The following is a 22,965-nucleotide window of genomic DNA, read 5'->3' on the forward strand; positions in this document are numbered from 1 at the left end:
ACCATTACTTCATTATACACAAGCATTAAGTTAATGAACCCAGTTACAGTGAGGACTTACCCAATTTTCCACCATCACTAAAAGGTAATATACAACCCAAACTGCCATTTATTTCTTGCTATTTGTAGGTGCAGATTCTGGCTGTAGCAGCCAAGAGAGCAGAAATCCATGTAGAGCAGGACCGGAGCACAGAATGTGTTGAGTGGGCACCTGACTCCAAAGCAAACAGAATAAGAAGTTACCAGGTCGCATTGTGCAGAAACCCACCCCATAAAGCTTTAAGTGTAAAGGTTTGTGGGACAGTGGGCATTTGAGATCACTACATATTAGCTTTATTTCTAATATGTTTTGGGATAAATTGGCGCCCAGCTCTTTATTAGTGACTTTAGAATATTATCTTATTACCTCAACATGGAGTCTCTCTGGCGCCAGAGAACTGAAATTCTTCAGGGTACAATCACTGGTGAAGAGTCCTGTAAGCCTGCAAAGGTGTCAACAGTTTCTACTAGTCAAGTGAGGAGAGGGACCAAGCCCTTAGGTTTGAGCTTGGGTAGAGAGCCTGAGTCTCTGCTGGAGCTGCACTATCCATATAGCTTTTTAGTGTGCTAGTTCAAGTCTCTCCATCTGGGCTGGAATACTCACATTGCAGGGCTATAGTAGTAAGTGGCCTTAGAGCACACTTCAAGAATGGTATTAATAAACTGGAGAGGGGTTGGGTGACTTATTAAAAAGATCAGAAAACATGGCTTGAAGGATAGATTGAACTCCTTGAGTCTGTTTAGCTTAAAGAAAAGATTGTGATGACTTACAATCTAGAAGTGCCTATACAAGGAACAAAGATTTAGTAATACAATCTGTGTGTAGAGAAAAGGTAGAACAAGCCAATGGCTGGAAGTTGAAGCTAGGCCAATTCAGACTAGGAATAAGTGTAAATTTTTAACAATGAGGGTAATTAGCCAATGGAACAATTTACCAAGGGTTGTGGTGAAATCTCCCTCTGAGAATTGTTCAACAGATTGGATGTTTTTGTAACAGTTTTTCTGTAGGAATTATTTTGGGGAAGTTCTATGGCCTGTTATGCAGGAGCCTGTATCTTTAATGTTCCCTTCGAGCCTTGAAATCAATAAATTCTTACTCAGCAGACACTTAAGAATTTAGATGCTCTTTTACCTTCAGATCAGTCGTCTAACTGAAGGCAGAGAGGCTGGATTGGCTCAGGCCCATGTGTAAGCATTTTCTCACTCCATGTCCTTAGCATGTAGCAGGTAATGGATTGCAATATTTTTAAGTCATGGTGCTAAAGGAATTTGAGCATATGTGGGTCTCAAATCTGATACCATTCTCTGCTTCCTTATGTTGATTGGTGCTTTGGCTAAAAATCTCCTATGTGGTCTTTTAATAGAAAACATTAAAGAGCCTTAGCCCCTACTCAAATTGTTCCACTAGCTAAATTCTGGGCCTGCAGCTGTACCCAATAAATCTTAGGGTCAGGTTCTATAAAAATCAAGTTGAAACATTCAATATGCAAAGGAAAAAATGCAACTGACATACCACATTTATCAAGATAATATTAATTCTGCTTGCCCAAGAGATGAATAGCTCATCTATTCAAATTGTGTTGGAGTCTATTCTTTGCATGTAATTATATAGGAATAAATCTGGACTAATAGCTGTACAAAAACTGCATGGCTTGTCAGGTGCCAATATATTACTGCTCTAGCTAAGTTATGCATTGGTGGTGTCACATGGCTCTCAGAACAATTAAAAGTAGTTGGCCTAGAATAGATTGAGCCAATGGCCCTGCTCCCTTAGATTCCTTTCTAGAACAGACACTGCAAAGGAAATGTAACTCAAGTATTGCTGTGAAAGTAGATCCCTTCTTTCCTGATTTATGTGCTAGCATCCTGGAGAGGCTATCCTAAGGGTGGTCAACACCTGTGATTCTATTTGCACTCCCAGGACAGCCATTTTTAACAGTGATGCAGCAGGAAGGTGTGTGACATCAAACACGGTGTCTCCACTGGAGCTGGGAGAGTAACTAGCAGTGACACGCTCCTGCACCAGGAGCTAGGCTATGGAGTAAAGCCTGGAGGGGGGGTACTATACCACCAGCTTCCAACATGCATGTAGGGCCCGGGCTGCGATTGTGATGAGTGGTGGTAACCTCTGCAGAGCTCAGCAATGGGAAGTTCACTGAGGCAACACTATGAGCAATGTCTCCTGGCTCTTGCAGCTAGTGCTTTAGACTCCTTCTCTGCTTCAGTGGTGAATGTTGGGGTGACCTGTGCCATCCGACCCACATCAGCATGGCACACCATAACCTGTAGTGCAGTGTCCTGCTCCAAACCCCTGTCTGACCATAGCTGGCACAGCCCAGGGTTCCAAATGCCCCCAGCATTAGTGCAAGTTCATTCACATTCTCACACACACACACACACACACACACACACACACACACACACTCACGGGAAGCAGGCAGGGCAGCATTACAATACAGCTTGGCATGGAATTTAGATTCCCACCAAGTGGATGGGAGTTTTAAAGTTCATGTGTGTAGGAGGGGCCCACAGGTGGGAGTTAAACAGAAAAATGTGTTTGGTTTGCTTCCCTGACTGGCTCGCTCACAGCTGTGTCAGTGCTAGCTGCTAGTGCCAAGGTTTTACTGCAGTAAGCTGCTAGCTGCCAAAAGGGGGTCTCCCTGCCACTGAAAAGTCCATTCCATTCACAGCAAAGCATTTCACATGCTTGTGGTATTTGGATAGAGCAGCTTTCAATATACTAGCCAAGTTCTGGGCAAGGTAAAGTCCCTTTGAACTCTTTCACCAACAGGCAAAAGGTTTCTCTCTACAGCCACCTTTAGAGCTCTCAATATAGGGACAGCTCCACGTCACAGGATTGCTGCCTCTAGGGGTGATTGCAATAGGGAAAAGAGATGGAGCAGTGCAGGTGAAAATCAGATACCTGCTTGAGTTAGACAGAAGCATGACTTTCTAATGGAAGCAGGTGATTAGATCTTACACACCACAGACAGGCATGAGAGAGAAGGGCAATTTGGAAAGGCAGTAGAAAGAACAGTACCTCAGAGGTTCAATAGGAAGCAGATGGAGGTCACAAGATGCTCCAGGGGCCATTTTACAGAAGTGTGCTGTGGAGTAGATCACAATCACACTGTTCTGTAGCACTGCTTCAAGCACAGCTCATCCTTACCTCTGCAAGCCAGGGAAGATGTGCTAGGAGCTTTGTTCTGGCTAACATACTTTGACATCTAGCACAGACGATGCTTAAAGCATGCAAAAGCAATTATTTGGGTTTGGCATTTAGCTAAATATAGGCAGTAATGAGGTGAATGGCATTGTGGAAAGACTGTAAAGGCTCCATGGAGGAATATACTGTCACACAGGGGCCATCAGTGGATGCTGGACCCACTAGGCACAGAGCAGACTGTATTGGACCCAGAGAGCAAGCTAGGTTTTGAGAGCATGGCCTAGGAATATACAAAAAGGCATGTGTATACTCAGTAACTACACGTAATCAGCATTCTCAACATGCTTCTGCTAGCCCCTTGTTTCCCTCGCTTGTGAGCAGAGTCAAATACCTCCTCCGATTTCTACAGTACTGTGACAATTGTAAGGCTGGCCCCTGCAGGGACCAGCCAGAGTGTTTTGTGAAAGGCTTTTCAAGCAGCTCCCACTCATTGATCTCCTGTCTGTTCTGTTTCAACAGGTATTCAGGGCTCAGATAAAACATTTCTCCTGATGAATCCCTCATGCTGTTCATGGGGAGAGTTGTTTCTTAAACAGTATGTTCCCTTGAAGTTTGCCTGATATAAAATCAAACTCTACAGGCTGTGCTATGTAGTATATAGCCAACTCAGTATGGGACTGGAATTCCCACTTGTACATATCCTCCTTGTGCATTTAAATAATGAAAATGAATGTGGGAAGAGAATTATCCCTCAGCTAGGCCCTAGAGACCATTTATGTGCTGAAGTTGGCAGTTCTGTATTTCAACAAATTAGTGAATAATGCCACAAGAACCCCCAGGAAAGCTCTCTCTGCCTCTAGCTATAAAAATACAAGAAACACACAGGTAAGGGCTGTTATTCTTGTCAGATTTTGTCAGCTAAGTAGAGTCATGCCCGAACGGGCACATGCTTGCAAGAGCGCAACGCACTAGGAAAGTCTACCATTGGATGGAGAGGATCTGCTGGCTGTGTGTAAGAGTTCACAAGATCATTGCACGCAAGAGGTGGATGTGGGGGGGGCTCCTGGCACTGGTGAAACTAGGAACTACTGTGCTCACACTTCAGGCATGGCCACCACTCCAAAGCCTGAAGGCTCACCCTGATTTCTGCAGGTTGGACTAAGAACCTGCCGCACAATATTTTTCCCCTCCACTTGCTACATGAACTCAGTCAGCCACAAGTCCCTTCTGCTCGTGGGTCAGCACCAATCCTTTGCTATTTGTAAGCTAAATTTTTAGGCAGCACCCTGGACAGAATTAAAACAATCTTGAATGTAAGTCTGCAAAGAATGCACGAGCACAAATAAAACACAGTACTTCTCCCATCGCTAGTGGCTGTGCAGTAAAGGGATAAAAAGCAATGGTAAAAAAATTTTTTTTTAAATTAACATTTTTTTCTAAAAAATATTTAAAAGGAAATCTGAACTGGTAATACAGTTTAAAGCCTCAATTTACTATAATTTATTAAAATATTTTCAATTCAATAAAAGGAATATTAAGCAGTGTCTATTTGTTGCCAATGTTTAAAGAAAATCAGACCATTGAACTACTGGAAAACACTGGCTCCACACCTGGAAGGGTTTGTTGCTAAACGAATTTGACAAGTCACCTCAGCAGGTACAGCAAGTAGCTTTTTCATTTCAGTTTATTCAACCAATGCATTTCAATGACTAGTTCATTCCAAGTTAAACTGATTTTGGGGGTCAATAAAGGAAAGCTTGTTTTCTTCTAATCGCTAAATAAAAACTATGAGAAAATGTTTTAAAATCCTGAAGGAGATGGTGACTGCAAATCAGTTCAATCTACCACGTACTACTCATTCTTCCTTTAATAAATCCATTTTAAATGAAAAACGTTTTGATAACCTTACTCATTCCTCTTGTGCATATTTAATATTTTAAAATTGTTTTTAGCTAAACAAAATGGTTTTTGTGCATTTAATTTAATTCAAGTTACCCTCCAATCAGAGCTTGACTACAGATCAAATAAAAAGACTGATCTTGTACATAGGAAATGGTGAATGATGCATTGTTTAACAAAATACATGTATTCAAATTCTTAGTTTTCATGTATATTAGTTATTTAAGCAAATATATAATTTGTGTAAACATAGCACAGCCTCCTGGTTAGTAAAAGGAAGAACCAAGTTTTAGGGCTTGTCTTCACTACATGGTGGATCTATGTTGCAGTGTTCAGTCCACTGGCAGTTGATTTATTGTGTCCATTTAGACATGATCAGTTGATCTCAGAGTACTCTCCAGTTGACTCCGGTACTCCACCAGGACAAGGCGGCTAGGTCTACACTGAGTTTTTGCCACAAAAAATATGAAAACGAGGGCTGCTGATCGGTTTTTGCACTGGGGTTTTTGCACAAAAACAAGCAGTGTGGACGTTTTCCTTTTGCGCAAAAAACCCTTTTTCAGGGCATAAGGATCTTGCGGGAAAAGGGGGTTTTGTGCAAAAAGAAAACATCCACACTGCTTGTTTTTGCACAAAAACGGATCAGCAGAAAATATGCAAATGAGATTGCAACTCACGCAAATGAGTCCCTCATTTGCATATTTTTTGCCAAGTTTAGTGTCAATGTAGCCAAAGAATAGATGGGAGAGCAGCCCCTGCCGACCTTTGGAAGACACACAGGTAAGTACATCAACTTCAGCTACATTATGTGCATAGATAAAATTGTGTAGATTAGATCAACAGAGGGGTTAATGTAGTCAAGGCCTTTGTTATTTAGCCACAATTTAGTTGGTTTTGCTTAATGGCTACGAGCCAATCAGAATCAGCCCTCTTTAGGAAAACTAAAAAACTACAAATGCAGAAAAAGACTAAAAATTATTTAAATTAAGCTTTCCTCCTGGAAACCTGCCAGTTTTATTCAATTAGCTGTACTGAGCAGGGCTGAGAGGAATAAAAAAAAGCAGAAACTTATTCCTGTCACTGCAGTCAGAAAATAAGACTTGAATACACACAGGGACTGGATATGTTGACTAGGGAGAGTTCAGAGTAGAACTGCACTGAAGCACAGAGGAAGGATTATTACTGCCCATTCTCCCATCCTTGCTCACTGCCTAGTACCTTACCTAGAGTGGGGTCACATTGACTTTAGTGGCACAAAGCCCACTGTAAGGTGCAAGATGTAAGCAGGGGAGGCAACTTGCGCCCTACTATATCAAGGGGCACAGAGGGAGTGCATACTACTCAGGTTTGCGGCATTAGGAAGACAGGATAGAGTGATGCAGCCCTAGGCAAACATCTGTTGCCAGATATCCCTCACCTGTCCCCAGCGGAGTACACCTACTCGACCTCCTTAGTCTGATGACTTGAGCCGTAAGAACACAGAACATCAGAGAAACACAGCAGGAACCTGGTAGTGGGCCTATGCTGTCCACAGTCATTCAAGCCAAATGACTCATCAATTGACACAAGTCCTTCGCCAGGCTAAGCAAATTCACCCCCCCCCCCCTTTTGGAACAACTTTGGACACCTCTTCGGAGGGTACATGGAGAGCTGAAAGCAGCTACAGTACAAATCACCACTGTACATCTAGTTCTTTTCAAATGGACAATATCAAATATTTCCAATTATGGGAAATGTGTGCACGCGTGTGGGGAGGGGGAAAGGGGAGAGATCCACAAGCTACTATTACTCCTCCTCCCATGCCCAACTGTCCTGATCACTAGAGCTGGACAGCAGCGTTCTGTAACATTCCTCATAGCCACAAACTGGAAGCAATTGCAGAGTATTACTGTCGTAAATAAGAAGAGCGGGGGGAATGTTGGTCAGGCAGGTGCCGTCCTTGCTATTTCCCTTCAGTATTGATCCTCTTACCCCCGGAGGTTCAGTTTTACAGAAGCAGCCTAGGCCAGCAGCCTGAGAGCTAGGAACTGCCAGCAAATGCTGCCCTGTACTCTTCCTCAGTTTCCCCATCTCTGGATACTATTTCACTGGGGCTTGTCATTAGAACTTGGAAGGGCTGAAACATTTGCATGGGGATTCCAGTCTGCTTGCTGTTCAGCCTGTGACAGTGCTCCTGACAGCAACTGGAGTTGCTCTTCAAGCATTCCTAGAGGATCTCCTCTGTTCCCACAAAGGTTTCTAAAATTCAAGGCTATTTTCCCCAAGGAGGAGTGGGAAACCTACCCTCAGCCACTTTGTCCCCTGCCACTGCCTGGCCTTTCAGCAAGTATCTCATGGCTCAGTCTTACTATAGCAGAAGCATAGAAGAGGCCAGTGGTCCTCAGGTGGTAGCTGTATAAGAGGTGGCTGCCTATCAAAAATAGAGGCCGCAAGAGGAAGGGAATACACAAGAGGTTTCTTTTTGGACCATTACATTTCTGACCATATTACAAGTGAGCCTGCCCATCTTCTAATGCGGGAATCCCTTGCCAGCAGACGCTGGTGTCTGTGGATGGCTCGATGCTACTCCTCAGGCATTGCCATTCTGCACTAGCTGGATCACGGCTCTAATTCAGTATCCCATTTGTGACACTTGCTAGCAGAAGCGAAGTCACAGAAAGATGCAGAAGAAACCCTGTGGGAACACGTCTACCAATCAGTGAACACAGTGCAGGGGAAGAGTTCATGTGGCTATTGCCCTTCTCAAATGGGTTGGCTGCCGGATGCTACTCTGAGACCCTGCGTAGGGCAGGTTCCATTTGGTCTAGAGTAAGATCAGAGCAAGCATTTGCCATGCAGTCTCCACTATTGGAGGAATTAAACAGGAAGCTAGAGGCCCTGCCTTAGCACAATGGGATTGGGAAAAATTAAACTGGTAAGACATTGCCCTTCCCAAACATAACAAGGCCAGCATGGACAGCAGGAGTGCCAATTCCAGCAGCAGTACACCTTGCAGGATACTGGGGACACCCTGCAGCTAGGGCACAAGCTGCTGGAAGGTGCGATTTCCCAGCTTGAGGAGACACACTCATGCTAGCTCCGATTGAGGCAACATGCTAAAAATAGCTTGCACCTGCGCTCTGTCAGAGGACTAGTACTCGGGACTACAATCCAATCTGAGACCATGAGCACTTACTTAGGGTGGCTGCCCCTCCTGCCACTGCTACCCTGCCATTTTTAACGTGCTATCTCCATGGAGGCTCATGCAGGTGTGTCTGCGCCAGTTGGAGTTCACACCTTCCTGTTTGCGGGGAGAGACACCCTGACAAGGCCAGGCAGGATCCACCTTCCACAGCCGCAGCGCAGAGAGCACAGTGATGTAATGAGGGGAGAAAGGATGTCCCGGTCCCTGATCTACACCATTCACAAATGAGCATTTCTGAATCTGAGACCAGTCTCGCAGAAGGAATGCGCCCCGATATGACAGGTAGGAGAGTGCTGTAACAGTGGCATAGGCAGACTTGGACACTTGGGTGAGCCCTGATTGAGGGTAGGTGACCAAGGACAGGTGAGCAGGGAAGGAACCATCAGGGCCACCTCTCAGGGACCTGTGATGCATGGGTAAAGAAAAATGCATCCCGATCTGTGCGGTCCCTCCACCTGGTGCTACAGCTGGGGAGTGGAACTGGGGGCTTGCCCCCGACCTGCCCAGCATTTCCTCTGGGGAGCAAGGTCAGGGCAACTGAGTTTGCCCCACTCCAGCTGGGAGCGGGGGATGGATAGGCTATGGGGGCTTGACCTGCTTCACCCCACCATGCTCCTGAGGAGTGGGGTCAGTTCAATCCCTTTCTCTGGCAAGAGCGCAGGATGAGAGCAGCAGAACATGTCCAGACGGGGCTCTGTGGCTGGAGCACTGGAGGGGCAGAATGGGCAAGCCCTGTACCTGGACCTCGGCAGGTGGATGGAGGGGGCAAGGCCCCGCAGCCCAACCCATTCTCCCAAGCTGGAGCACGCAAGCCCCTGCAGCCTGACCCTGCTCCCCGGCAAGAACGCCAGATGAGCTGAGCAGGGTAAGCGCTGGGGCAGGAGAAAAAGCTGGGGTGGGGGTGGGCAGGCCTGGATGGTACATGGCCAGACCATGGCCCACTTAGTCGTCCTCACCCCCACAGCTACGCCATTGCCCCACAGGGACCTAGTGAACACTGGAGCTATTTATGCCAAGCAGCAATGGTCTCCTCAATGCATTCTTAAATCCGAAAACCACTGTGACTGAAGGATATGAGACCTAGAAGTAGCTGGGTTTCTCTTTGAAGCAGAACCCTGTCAGTGCCAGGCCTTGGAGCCATGCTAGGTCCCCACCTCAAGAGTGATCAATCCTCACCATGGCTCCGGCACAAAGATACCGTATACACCCGCATATAACCCCCACCCCAATTTCAATGTTACATTTGAAAATAATTGCCTGCTGATAAGGAAAGCAGAAGTCTACATGGCCATAAGGAGGTGCCAAAGCAGAAGAGTCAACACCCCCTTTAAAACTCTGAAGAAAGGTGACAGCAAATTATTCAGCACTACTCCATATGGATCCCACTTGCCAAGTGCTAGAGGCCTCTTTAGGGAGGTACAGGGCTCCCTTCCCCTGGATCCAGCCCTGTAGTGTCAGAGCAAAGGGAGTGAGACTTGCCTGGCTGAAGAGGAAGAGAGATTTCTAAGGGGGCTGTAATAAAGAGCAGGCTGCCACACACCTTGCAGTGTCCTGATTCTCCAGGCTAACCAACGGACCACCTGGAAGATGCTAAAACCACTTATTCCTGAACCCCAGCGATGGAGGGGTGGAAAGCTGCAGCAGCAGCTGGAGAGGAAAGTAGGAACAGCAGAGCCAGGCAAGAGGCCCCTGGACAGCAGCCGGCTGGCTTGCAGTTCTGGCAGCTGCACTTGGCTGGCACAGGGACGCATGTACATGCTGGCTATTTTAGGGGAGGGGGCCACAAGCCAAAGAGCTAAAGGACCAGCTGTCTAAGTGAGCTGCTCCCAAAGGGCCACTCAAGCAGTGCACTAGGATTAGAGGATTAGCGGAGAGGAATCTGACACCTTCCGTGGGGTTTCGCAAAGAGCGCCTGTGACTTCAGTTAGCCCTGGGGGAGGCGCTCACCCTGACTAAGAGAAGACTAACCCTGAACTTTTGCTTATCAACTCCTTTTTAAAAAGCAGCACGTCTCTAAGACGGGAGTCCATCTTGCTGCTTCACGCTCTTGCACCCTTCATGGGCTTCTCAGAGCCCTTAGCAGCCTGGAGAAAGGAGACATGACTGAAGGATGAGGCACCTAAAAGTAGCAGAGTTCCACTTTGAAGCAGGGCACTGTCAGTGCCAGGGAAATCCATTATCAACCATATAAGACAGATGAACATATTGAGGAAGGCTCCGCTGTGGGTGGGCAACATTTGGGAGCGCCCGGACTAAAGGATTTTACAACTGGAATCTGAAATTGCTGGACAAGCTTCTCAGGGAGGAGCCATCAGAACAGCCTTGGACTTCAGTGCGTCCGTAGCCACATGGTGATAAACTGAAGCAGTCCTGACATCCCAGATTACATCCGCAACGGAAGAGTTGGACCCGTGTCCTTACTGTCTCTCTGAACGCAGACATGACTGGAAAGGGGGGGGGAAGAGGTGGCCTTATTGAAAGAGAAGTACCAGGAAGCCACCAAACTCTCATGAGCCATCTCACTGGGTCTCTGGGGTGGGTTTGTTTTCAGCCATCCCGGAGATCATCACTACTCCACTTTGGAGTCGCAGGGTTCAGCCTTAGGACTGGCAGCCTGTAAAGAACAGAGGAGCAGTCTAAGGAATGGAGGGTTTCAGGTGTGAATGAGCTCACCCTATATACCATACCGAACAGCGAAATGGAAAGGGGAGAGCGCTTCCTATTGTTAACAGACCTGTCCCTTCCCATTCTGGAATGGTGGAGGCCACCTTAAAAACATTCTACCTCCTCTTGGAATGGTTTCCTTCCTCCTCAGGGCAATTTGTCTCACATCCCTGGCCAGGTGGTCATGTTCATTGGAACAGCCCTCTCATGATAGCTTTGCGTTTTTTCCTAGCACGAAGGAAGGATACTGAAGCCTCTGCACGGAAAAGCGAAAGCTGAAACAAGCAGAGTCACAAAAATCAGCTTTGGGAGAGGTACCTGCCTCCACACGAGAGTGAGTTCTGACTTTCTCTGCATGTGGCGCACAGACTACGCTGACATGGACCTCCTCACAGCAAACACTGGTATAAATGGTTCACGACATGACCATGCTACCTACCACCTTATCACAAATGGAATGGTAAAGGGCTGAAAAAAATGCCAACTGCTCTGCAGCCAGCCTTCCTCCAAGATCCACCATGTCTACAGCAGGGTCCATGCACTGACTCATATGGACACTCAGAAAGAGACAGCAATGCAGGAACGGTGCCATCAAAGTGCTGCATGAACAGGGCATGACTTCTTCCAAGTCTTCACCCAATAGCCAATGCAGCAGACTCTCCAGGGGTGGATAAATCAGTGGAGACCACAAAACAGGTGGCCACTTCCCTGCAGCTGATCCTTGCCAACTAGGAGGAGCCAACACTGCTGCAGGAAGGCCATCCCCTCAGTGTGCTCTGGTCAATGTAGAGAGAGAAATAAGAGCACTTCACTCATCACACCACATCCAGCCAACTAATCTTAACCAACGGAAGGACTGAAAGGAAGCATTTGCCAAAGAAAGGGTTACACTGGAGTTATTGCCACCTGCTGGGAACAAGTCTCAGAGGAGGTAGCCGTGTTAGCCTGTATCTGCAAAAAAACCGAACAAATAAAAAAACCCCACAACCACCACCACAACCCACCACTGAGGAGTCCTGCAGCACCTTAGAGACTAACAAATTTATTACGGCATAAGCTTTTGTGGGTATAACTCGCTTCATCTGACGAAGGGGTTTTTCCCTCACAAAAGCTTATGCCCTAATAAATCTGTTGGTCTCGAAGGTGCCACAGGACTCCTTGTTGCTTTTGCTGGGAGCAGTTAAAGAACATGGCAGGTCAGCCAGACATACGTGTGCGAGAAGACAGAGCCCAAGAAAGAGCGGCTGCTCACCTTACTGGGTCTTCCAGAGTTGTGCATGCTGATTCTCAGATCAGAAGGCTAGGGGAGACCACTGTGATCTAGTCTGGCCTGCTGGGTAACAGGCCCCAGAAAAGTGGTGGACAACCTGTGGTCCACTGGGGTTCTGCGTGTGGCTCATGAGACATTGTTTCCTGTTGCGCAGGCACAGGGTGGCCAGATTCTGCTGGTTTTCATCTTAGTTTTTTTCCTCCCTACAAAAGTGCTGAGAGTTGTCCATCAGCACCTGTGCTGTCAAACCTTGCATGAAATCCTACCCAGGTCTGATGAAACTTGCATGGATCTTGCCAAGAGGAAGGGCTTCGGTGTCTCTTGCCTTCTCCAAAACAATGCAAGACCAAGGGGCACACTGGAACATGCATTGTGGCTGCCTTCTATTCCCCGGCATCGCAGTGATGCAGGAGGGGCAGAACAAATCCCAGACCTTCTAGGCTGATGTAGAGAGGGTTCTTATGCGGGAGACACCCCGTCAGGAATGGCTACCTACCACCATGCTAAAATTAGGTCTCTTAAGCCAACTGGCACAAGAATTTTGAGCATTGATGGGCTTTCTTTCGGAACAAACTCTGCTCATTAGGAGCAGAGAATGCAGATGCTACCAAGTTCTGACTCAGAGCCTTGGGCAGTAGTAAGCAACTGAGGAGGTTGTTGCCCTGCTTTTTAAGCCAGGTACTGGGAGTTGTGAAGGGGCACTCAGCACACAGGCATGGTCCCATTGGGCTTTAGCATTGAAAGGAATCGGATCTCATATGCCCACACACCAAGAATGCAATCTGTGTGGACACTCACTAAAAAACTTGGCTTTTCCCTCTAACTAGGCAGTTCTCAAACTTTTTAGCCCATAGCCCACCCTGGCTCAATGCAGACCTTTCCACAGCCCACCAACAGGAGGGTCATGGGCCACTAGTGGTCCATGGAATACACTTTGAGAACCATTACTCTGCCTGCTGGAAGGGACCAAGTAGAGAGATGGAAAACATGAGAGTGTATTAAATCCCTGTTGCCCTTCCCTCCCACCTATCTCCAGGGCATCACATTTAGCAGTTTTCAGAGGTCTCCTTACACCCATATGAAAGGATAAATTAGGTCCAGGAAAGCAACCTGCTCTTGGTAGGTGCAGATGGGTAGCAGGAAATGCTTGTTATCTACTCCCTAAGCAACCCAACAACTCCTTCCTATTGTATATGCCTGTGTAGGAGCCAATGCAGCATGGATACAGGTCAGCAATGTTTAAATACACCTAAACATCAAATGTACAATGCTAAGCTGATTTGTGAGGAGTTTTGGCAGTTGTGTTTTAAACCCAGCCCTAAGAGAGCTTCTGGTTTTCCAACTGTGCTGTCTGATTCCTAGAGCATGGCTCCATGGGGAGGTATTCAAGGTATTCTGGCACAAATACCACATGTGGACACACTTATTCAGGAATTAGGGTAGTAATGTCTTATTCAGAATTAGGAAGTGGATTGAGCTAATTTGGAATATAGCATTCTTATTCAGAAAAAGGAATGTCTACACATTAAATAAATCATCTCTGAATTCACACCATACCTTACTCTGGATTAATTTCTGTGTGGAGACATCCCCCAAGAGTCAGAATGAGGAGGATTTCATTTCTTGTATAATTGGCAAAATTTGGGCTTGTCTCCACTGGCAAGTTACTGCATTGTAACTTTTTTGCTAGGGGTGTGTGAATACACACAAACACCCAGCATAGCAAGTTACAACGCTGTAAACAGGCTCTCAGCCCTGCTAGCTACTCCCTTCGTCGAGCACTGTGCTGTGACACACCATTGCGTTAAGAGCACTGCTGCAGCCACGCTTTGAACTCAGAAGGGTAGATTAAGACATGTAGAATTATATTGGCATTGAAAGTGCTTGGAAGAAACAGTAACTTTGCCTCTGTATATCCCCTCAGGTATCGACTGTTACAACATGAAATTACCACAATCCTTTCTTGCATTCTAACAATAATTACCATGCTCACAGCTTGCCCTTACAAATCCCTGGCAACAGAGGATTTCAAAGTCACTTACAAAGGGAGTCTCTGCCCCATGTTGCAGATGGTGAACTACAGTAAAAGTAAGTCATCCAAAGTCAGACTGAACAATTGTCAGAGCTGGGAATAGAACCCCAGTGTCCTGACCCCTCCATTCTCTCTCTGTCCTGTTATCAGGGATTACTGATACTCAAGACAGGGTAACCTTAAGTATGCATTGCTTGGGGTAAGGAACATGCATATTTTCTACAGAGTGATGAGCACAAAAGGAGGAATAACTTTACACTGAACAAAAACTTCCTCATGCATGGCCTCCGTTTAATACCACCAGCAGCAACACTGAATGAGATGGGTAACAAATCTATATGCACAAAATCAAAGGTTTGTTAGGAACCTTACTTAATACTTTCTGGTTTTCACAAGGGTGGCTACTCTGCCAGTCAACCCTTATGCTAATAGACTTTGTAGACCGATTTTTCCTTAGGTATTTTCTAAGCCACGCAGGGGTTTCAATGCAACAATTCAACTGTGTCACCCAGCTAATCTCACACCAAGTAGTCTGTGGGTCACCAGCAATGAAGCCCTTCCTGGGGATGCAAAGACATTTTGAGACATCATGGGATGCTATGAGCAGGGGTGGGTCTAGAAGAAGCAATTAAAACAAGTCTTCTGCAAAAGTACCTTCTCTGCCCCCAGCTAGAACATTGAGTGTTGTGACTGATTCTGGGTTGGTTTTGCACAGCCACATGATTCCATGCCAATAAGACACAAGATATGTTCCTTCCCTCTCCCCCAACCTCCTCCCCCACCCCAGAAAAAAGTGTCTCTAGAGCACAGCATTAAAACTGCATCACTAAGAGATACCTTTCTAACTTATTTATTAGAAAGGCTCGTTCAAACTAGGAATGAGAGGGGTTAAATACACGTGAAGCTCTGGCAGTGCTGTATGATGCCTACCGGTTCCCAAGTTAATGGTTAACTGGTGGGGCTGGGCTGTTCCAGCCCTGCGGAGGGCCAGCTGCAGAAAGGAGCTGCTCCTGTCCACAGCAGATCCAGGTGCCCTGCCAGCAGGGGCTTCTCCGGCATCCAGTCCCCGCTGCCCACATCCCCTTTAATCCATTAACCAATTAAACAGGATTTTACATCTCTAGTTCAAACCATTAAAACTTTCCACAAGCAGAAGGAAAAAAGGCAGGAAAATTCAAGTCAAACTTACTACCTCCTAGCCAATGAGTTATCAATAAAGTAGAGGGGGCAAGTGTCCGATAACTGTTTGGAACAAATTAGCAGCTCTCCGCCATGCAAACCCTCAGTTATCTAAAGGCTGAGAAATCAAAACAATTCAGACTAGTTCCTTATGGCAGAATCTTGGTAAAGTTTTTTCTCGTTTGTTCCACTGTAAGGTGAGACAGTCATGCAGAAAGATATTTCTGCACCTTGTCACAGTCCAGGATAACTGCACCTGTATTTTGTGTTCTCCGCTCCCAGCTCCTCAGCCATCACCTCTCTTGCATAGACCCACATTTCTCCCTCCATTTCTCCAGGGATTTTCCAGAAGTAAAATCTCCCTGCTTACACTAATGTCCCCAGCAAGCCAGACTGTAAGCAGCCCAGCATTTTGCTCTCTCTGAAGGCTATGAATAGCCGACATCATCACAGCTCTTTCTAAGCAAGTCCATTTATTGTCAATGTAAAAGCATTGGAGAGAAAAAATTAAAAGTAAAAACCTAGATCCACATGCTAATAAGCTTACCAGAGATCCCACCAACTGATGCCTTCAAGCCCTACAAAGGGTGTTTTCAGTAGTGACAGACTCATAATATTAGCTCAGAACCCAAACATTCACATCAGACTCCGAAAGAAAAAGCTCTTTTCAAGTGTTCCCTTCAGAATATCTCGTTTGTTTGGTTTTTTTTTTTTGGGGGGGGGGGGGGGGGAATCGCTTTTGGTCATGCCAATTTTCTTCCACAATTTGATCTGAGGAAGCGGGTCTGGCCCACAAAAGCTCATCACCTATTAAACCATCTTGTTAGGCTTTAAAGTGCTGCATAGTCCTGTCTTTTGTTCCTCCATTAAAGGTGAACTCAGATTTGTATTGAAATACCGCCATGAAATGATGGACAAGGACCCCATTGTGCTGGGCAGTGTGTGTTCGTGCGTGTGTGTTCGTTCAGTAGCCCAGTGTGAGGCCTTGTGACTTCTTATACAGCTGTGGGAGGCTAGGCCTCAGACTCCTTGGTGTGCTTCGTATTGTGTATTAGTGTGTGTGTGTGTGTGCACACCTCAGACCAGACCCCCCCTCCTCTCTGCATGCAGCCTGGTGCGGTTTCTAGCTCAGTCCCTGCTCAGACCTTGCTAGGGGCAGAGGGTACATCCTGGCAGGAAGTTCTCCCAACATGCCGCAGTTTGTAGTCCACAACTTGTAGTTCTCAGGGCTGCTATTGAAGCCCACTGGACCTTGGGCTACATGTGTATAAAAAAAAGTAACCTTCCCTTTGGAGTTACACTAAGAGCTCCACATGATGCATGTGAGAACAGCACTGGCTGACTTGAAGTTTACCATTTGTTGAAGACAAAGCTGTAAACATAACACTGCTGTATCACTGCCTCCTCCTTTGCTTAACCTTCATCAGGATTTTGTGCATTGCCTGTCACAGATGCTGAGCAGAAAAAAACAAAACAAAACAGATTCTTCCCCTGCATTCCCCACTTCGTTTTGCATGTTTGCAGAGCCGGTGCGAGCTCAAGGGAGACCCCAAGCAAGAATATTTTGGGTCTTCCAACAGTAAACAGGCATGTTCTGATAAAGAGGATGGCTACACTGGCACATTTTTCTAAGGGGAACTCTCTTCAGCCCGTGTGAAGCCGGAGTTTGGGCTCTCTTCCACAAGCAAAAGGTGGCACCCATGCTAGATTAAATCATGGCTAAAACGAGTGAAGTAGCTGCAGTGCAGCTTGTACAAGGACACTGGCAACACCAGGTCCTTAATTTCATTGCTAGCCTGTGTTGGACCTCCTCTTCATGGTTAGCTTTAGGTTGGCTGGCCTGGTGTGCTGCTAATGGCCTTTCCCTGCAAACATAGGTGGCAGGACCTTTTCACTTCACCAAGGGAGTCTTGCAGCTTCTGCGGTGGGGAGAGCTTCCCCCAAGCAGGGAATCTCACTTTCCCCTTAAGGCTCCTAAAGGTCTTTTTAAAATACGTCTGTCGTCTTTGAACAGGAGGGTCCCCAGTTCTCTCCTGGCAGCAGGTTCACCCAAGACAGATGGCTGTTTACATGCAACCATATTGCACATGGCCTTCCAGTTCAGCAACCCCACGCATTTGCCTAGCCCCACAAGCCAGGTCGAGGGAGGGGAATGGTAGGGTTCCTTCCAAAGGGTAAAACAGGCACCATCCCTCAAAGTTTCAGGGTTTCTTCCTCTTAAAATGGACTTGGAAGCTTTAATAATAATAATAATAATAGTCAAGGGAGAGGGAGAGTTTCTAACAGGCTTCCCAAGATACCTCACAGATCCGAGTCCTTAGTGGGCACAGCTCTAAGGAAATGATCCATCCCATTGAAATTACTCAATGCACTTTACCTGGTTCTACGTGGCACCTCCTGAGAGGCCTAGCTCTGGAGGTGCAGCCTGACTTCATGCCACCTCAGTGATTCAGGGCCACGTGCTGAAATGGCCACCGGCATGAGGGCTAGTCTAATTTATAGCCCAGAGCGACAGTCATACCTCTAACCCTAAGGCCTAATGCACCAGGGAAAAGAGCATAGAGCTGCTTTCTGAAGTCTTCTGCTGCTCTGGGCTTAAGGGACTCTCCACCAGCCCCCTAACAGCATCTCTGCACTGCTAAAGCAGTGCATAAAACCATGGTGTCCAACATGCTAGCCACATGTGGCTATTTGGCCGGCTGAGCTTGGCTGGTTTGCTACACTAGTGCAGAACTGGTTGGACACCACCGGTATAAAAGACACTCCTCTGCTATCTCCTTCTCGGCTCTGCCACTCGGTCTGGCATGAGATGTGTCAATACAAATTCCTTGTGGTAGAGGGGTTAAAATGGCCAGTTCTCCATAGAGCCACATTCTCCTGCCCCCCAAAAGCGGTACAGAGAGCACGCAAGCCATTAGAAGCAAAAGTGAAAGTGCCCAGCTTTCTCATGGCAAGACCCAGTAACAAACAGCAGAGAACTGAACTCAAATGTTTATGTTTATATTTATTACAGCATGGAGGGGGAAAAAAGAACCGTTTCATTCAAAAACCATCCCATACCAATGAAGACAATAATTTAGCTATCCATTTTAAAATACATTAAAACCGGTCTGTCATTTCTCACTTCAAAAAACAAAACAAAAAACCCCAAAAAACAAAACAAAAAAGAGATGACCCATTCTGGAGACCACGGATGTATTAGCAATACAACAAATCTGATTTTTAAAATTTTTTAAATATTAACCTGACTGTAACTATGAGACTGACACCCTTTGCCCTCCCCTCCCCACCCTCCCACAGGTAAAGCACAATTAAAATGCCTAGGAAAAAGAAGGCAAACATTTAAAAAAATTCATATTACACACTAAAAAAAGTTTGTCATCTCAGGTCTTGCAGTCAGAATAATAAAAACAAAACCAGCCAATGTTCCCAAAAAAACATCTCAGTGAAGGGGTGTAGAGGGGAAAAAAAGACATCCCTTTAATAAAACATTATCAACAAATATCGTACACAAACTACAATGTATAATAATTACTTTTTTTCCCTCTCATTTTAGAACCAGACTACAAGGTAAGAAAAAACACTGAAACAAGATACAATGTTCTCAATAATCGGCACAAAGGGAAATCCAGGGAGATAATATTTTACATAATATGATATACATGGATCAAAAGTGGAGATTTATAAAACAAAGACCAACTACAGGGTAGTGTAATGTACAGAGATCCCCGGACTCTGGTGAGTGTCACTTTGACATGGTTGGTTTGCTACTTTTCTGTAGTCACCTCTACTGCGAGAAGAAAGGTAATTTTCTCATTTTTGTTTTTATTTAATTTTTTTTGTTAGCGTGAGCCTACAGAATAGCAAGTATACATTTGAATAATTCCAGTAAAAGATCTCCATCCAGTTCCAAAAGCACATACAGTGGAACCCTGATAAGATCACATCTTTTTTTAAAAAATACAAACAAACAAAAAATCAGAGATGTTAACTTGAGATCACCGTTCCAAAATCCCAGGTCAGATTAACCCTCTTTCTTTCTCTTTTTTTTTTGGGGGGGGGGGGAGGGGGAAAGAAGGGGGGGATAGCTCAAGGATTCTTGCAGGGGGAAGTACTGAATTCGCCTTGTATTCTGAGAGGGGGAAAAAAAGACTAATACAGTGCATGCCACGGTCACAGATAGTAAGATCACAATTAATTCTTGAGGATGTGATCCTATGAGGGGCCAACTGCATTAACAACTTTCTATGAGGTGGAGGAATCTCTTCCAGAGGAGGAGGCATTGTGCTGCAAACAAGAAAAAAAAAAAACCCAAAACGATACAAAAACAGGCCTTCTGAACAAAAACCGCCAATTGTAAACTGTCCAGTTTATTTTCAAAAAAATCTGACTACAACAGAGACAACATGAGATTTCGTATCTAGACTAGTTTCCTGGTGTAGCACAGCACAAACATACAACAGGTTTAAAAGAAAAAAAGGAAAGAGGTTGGAGTTGGGTACTAGAGGCTTCCATTTGTTTCCAAAAAAATAAAAATAAAAAAAAAGTGTCATGTACATATATAAACCCTTCTGCACAAGAAGGATCTTGTCACGTCTTGAAATATTTTAAGTTTTGTCCTTCATGTTTTATGGAATAAAAAGTTCAGCCTTTTTATTGCATGAAACTAAAACGGGGTTTTGCCCCCCTCGCGTCTTTCTGCCAATACACCTAGTTTCTTCTTGCATAATTTCTTTTAGATCCTCCAAACGGCAGCTGACTTTATCCTGGAGGGGGAGGGAAATCACACACTCATCGTCATGCTGGGGGAATACTGAAAGAGAGAAGCACAGAATGAGTACTGGGCAAACCGGACTGAAATACTAAATGCGGGTAAGGCCAGGGAAGAGGGGATATGAAAGTAAGACTCGGGCTTATGAAAACTATAAAGCAACGTAATTGGATATAATAAATCAGAAAGACAGAATATGCTACAGACTCTTAATTTATCAGCACATAATCCGCTCCATAACGGTCTTTCCAGGGAGAAAATAAGCAAAACAGTATGGGGGCGGAAGCAATTTAAATGCTTGCACGTATATAATACTAAATACAGTGAGGAAAATAAAGGGGAGTCTCTTGCATCAGTAGAGCTTGAAATGCAATATGAAAACCCTCTGCTGATCTCAAAGGTGAGTGTGCATTTGTTCACCGCTGAAAGTGAGCATGGCTAGCTGCGTCTGCCTAAGGGCAGCCCCGAAGCAGCAAGAGGTGTTGCAAGCCTGAGCTAAACTGCTCCCGAGCATCATTCGGGGGGTGGGTCTCAAGACTAAACCTGCAGCTTCCTTGCTGTTCTGGACTGCAGCACGGCTGTGTAAGGAGGTGGGCCCAGAGCGAAGAGATCTGTTCCTAAGCTCACCAAGGTAGCTCATTTTCATGCATACAATGGCTAGATGGGGGAGGAGAGGGGGAGGAGCAAAGTTTATTTACATCAGGGTTGGGGAACCTTTCTTGGGGTCGGGGTCCCTTGACCCACAAGAAAAAAAACAAGTCAGTTGGGGGCTGCACACAAGAGAGAAGGGGGGAAAAAAAGGAAAATAAATCCTCAATGCCGTGGCTCCCGACTGAGAAGGAGCAAGTCACTCCTCACACTTTCCTTGCACGCCAGAGCTTAGTGGAGCCCAGGCTAGTAGATTGTGTGCTCCAGCCCAGTGATGGGGGGAGCCCTAAGCCTCGGGGGCTGGATCCAGGCAAGCTGGGCGCTACGTGCGGCTCCCCAGACCTTAGATTCCCCACCCTTGATTTATACCTTTTTTAAAAACCCTGCCAACTGGGCAACTAGCTGTGTTCACAGCCATGTGATCTACTGGGGCCACATTTCTTCTCTCTCCTCAGCCCTCATTTGCTAAACCTGATGCTGTTGCCACTGTGTCTTAGTCTTTATTGCTTTTTGACTCAATACCTTGCTCATCTATCAGTCTCAAAAGGCAGCACAGATGGCAGGTAAGAGTTGTTATCCTTACTTTGGTTTTTCTGCCTGGATAGGGGAGTCTCCAAAGCACAGAGATTAAGCAACACTTCCAGGGTCAAAGAGCCAAGTCAGTGGCAGAATCAGGATTAGGAACCATGGCTTCGACTCCTACCCCCAGACTGAGCCCCTGGACCACAGCTAGACCTGTATTAAATGATAACATGCTTTCTCTACTGTCTGAGAATGTGTCATCACTAGAGCCCTGCAAATCCATGGATATCTGCTTTATACCTGCGGATAGCCACACCTCATTTTTTACAGATAAGGACAAAGCAGCAGATACAACATTTTATATGCGTGCAGGTTCTAATGGTCAACCCCTGCCCCTCCAGAGCACAGGTACCACCAGGATGCAGAGACAGAGCCATATAAAGTCTGACACCAAAAGAAAAGGAGCTTAGAGACTGGATGTCTGAGCAACTCACATTGTCATTTTGGAAGGAATGGAGGAAGTTACCTCCCAGTTCACCATCATCTCTCGGAGTGCCCGGGGGATTGCTAATGCCACTTATGTTGTTTGGAGAATTCTAGGGAGACACAAGAGAAGGTGAGCATGCCTCAAATACGTCACTGAGCACATATCGGCCTAATCCCTTGCGCCAACCACTATGAACGGCTAGTGGGAGAGCAGGAGAGAATGGCTGCGTATTATACAACCTTCTCTTAGCACTGTAGCAAACATTTCATGGGAAAGGGCTACAGGAGGGGAGAAAGCCCCATGTGTCTACTGCTCCCCCTACATTGTAGCCTCACACTGATTTTCTCACTGCTGATGCTTTGGGAGCGAGGGAAGGACGACAGGGGGAAGGAAAATTATTCACCTTCCCGGTCACCACAGTGCACACTTACTTTTGGAAGTCCATCTATGTCGCCTGACCCTAGAGAGAGAAGAGAGAGAATTCTTACTTGCGAGTTAGTTACATTCCTTGCTCACAGTTAATGCAGCTTCCCTCCTTGGCCAGCCCATTCAACATTGGAGCAGGCTGGGTGTGTGCCTGGAACCACCATCAGTTGCTACATGCAACTACTCCAGGGCATTGCTAGCAGCAGGCAGCAGCAGCCAGCAAGGCAGGTCACAGCTGTGCTAATCCCATGCTTCTTAACATTTGCCTCTGGTAAAGGGAAAGTGGGGGCCTCAGCTGTCTTTGCTTTGTATGCTGAACTCCAGGGAGCAGAGGACAGCTCACCTGACTGCATAGCGCCAGGCTCTCTTACCGCCTGGCACTGTGATAATGGCAGGTTAGCTGCAGCGGCCGGGGCTCTCCGTGATACTCCCACATTGATCCAACTAGAGCATTGCCCCTATAGTTCAGGACGACACTCGAGAGGTTAACGGGCCTTTCTACTGCTTTCCATGACACATCAAATACTGTTGGTGCTGTTACGCTGTTCTTCTGACCGGCTGCTCCAGTGAGGCTGTGGCTAGAGCCCCCTGCTACACCAGTATTCAGCCATGTGGGTGGCTTGGCAGGGAGGTCATGGCAAAAGAAGGCCATGTGAGGAAACAGGCTAATGCTCAGACC

The 22,965-nt window shown here is 46.2% G+C and overlaps 1 protein-coding gene across 4 annotated transcripts in view; it reads right to left on the minus strand.

Moving 5' to 3' along the window:
* Window positions 1–18,416: 18,416 nt before the first annotated feature.
* The window catches only part of SSBP3 (single stranded DNA binding protein 3), a 155,464-nt gene continuing 150,915 nt past the window's right edge, over window positions 18,417–22,965 (minus strand). For all 4 annotated transcript variants that reach the window (XM_006133470.4, XM_006133473.4, XM_006133471.4 and 1 more), the window contains 3 exons: window positions 22,292–22,320; window positions 21,868–21,969; window positions 18,417–20,245 (listed from right to left, as the gene is read on the minus strand). In XM_006133470.4, the coding sequence (XP_006133532.1) occupies window positions 20,216–20,245; window positions 21,868–21,969; window positions 22,292–22,320 (161 nt within the window). In that variant the 3' untranslated portion in view covers window positions 18,417–20,215. The remainder of the gene's footprint in view (window positions 20,246–21,867; window positions 21,970–22,291; window positions 22,321–22,965) is intronic.

This window comes from Pelodiscus sinensis, chromosome 9, assembly GCF_049634645.1.
Source record: "Pelodiscus sinensis isolate JC-2024 chromosome 9, ASM4963464v1, whole genome shotgun sequence".
NCBI classification, from domain to species: domain Eukaryota; kingdom Metazoa; phylum Chordata; order Testudines; family Trionychidae; genus Pelodiscus; species Pelodiscus sinensis.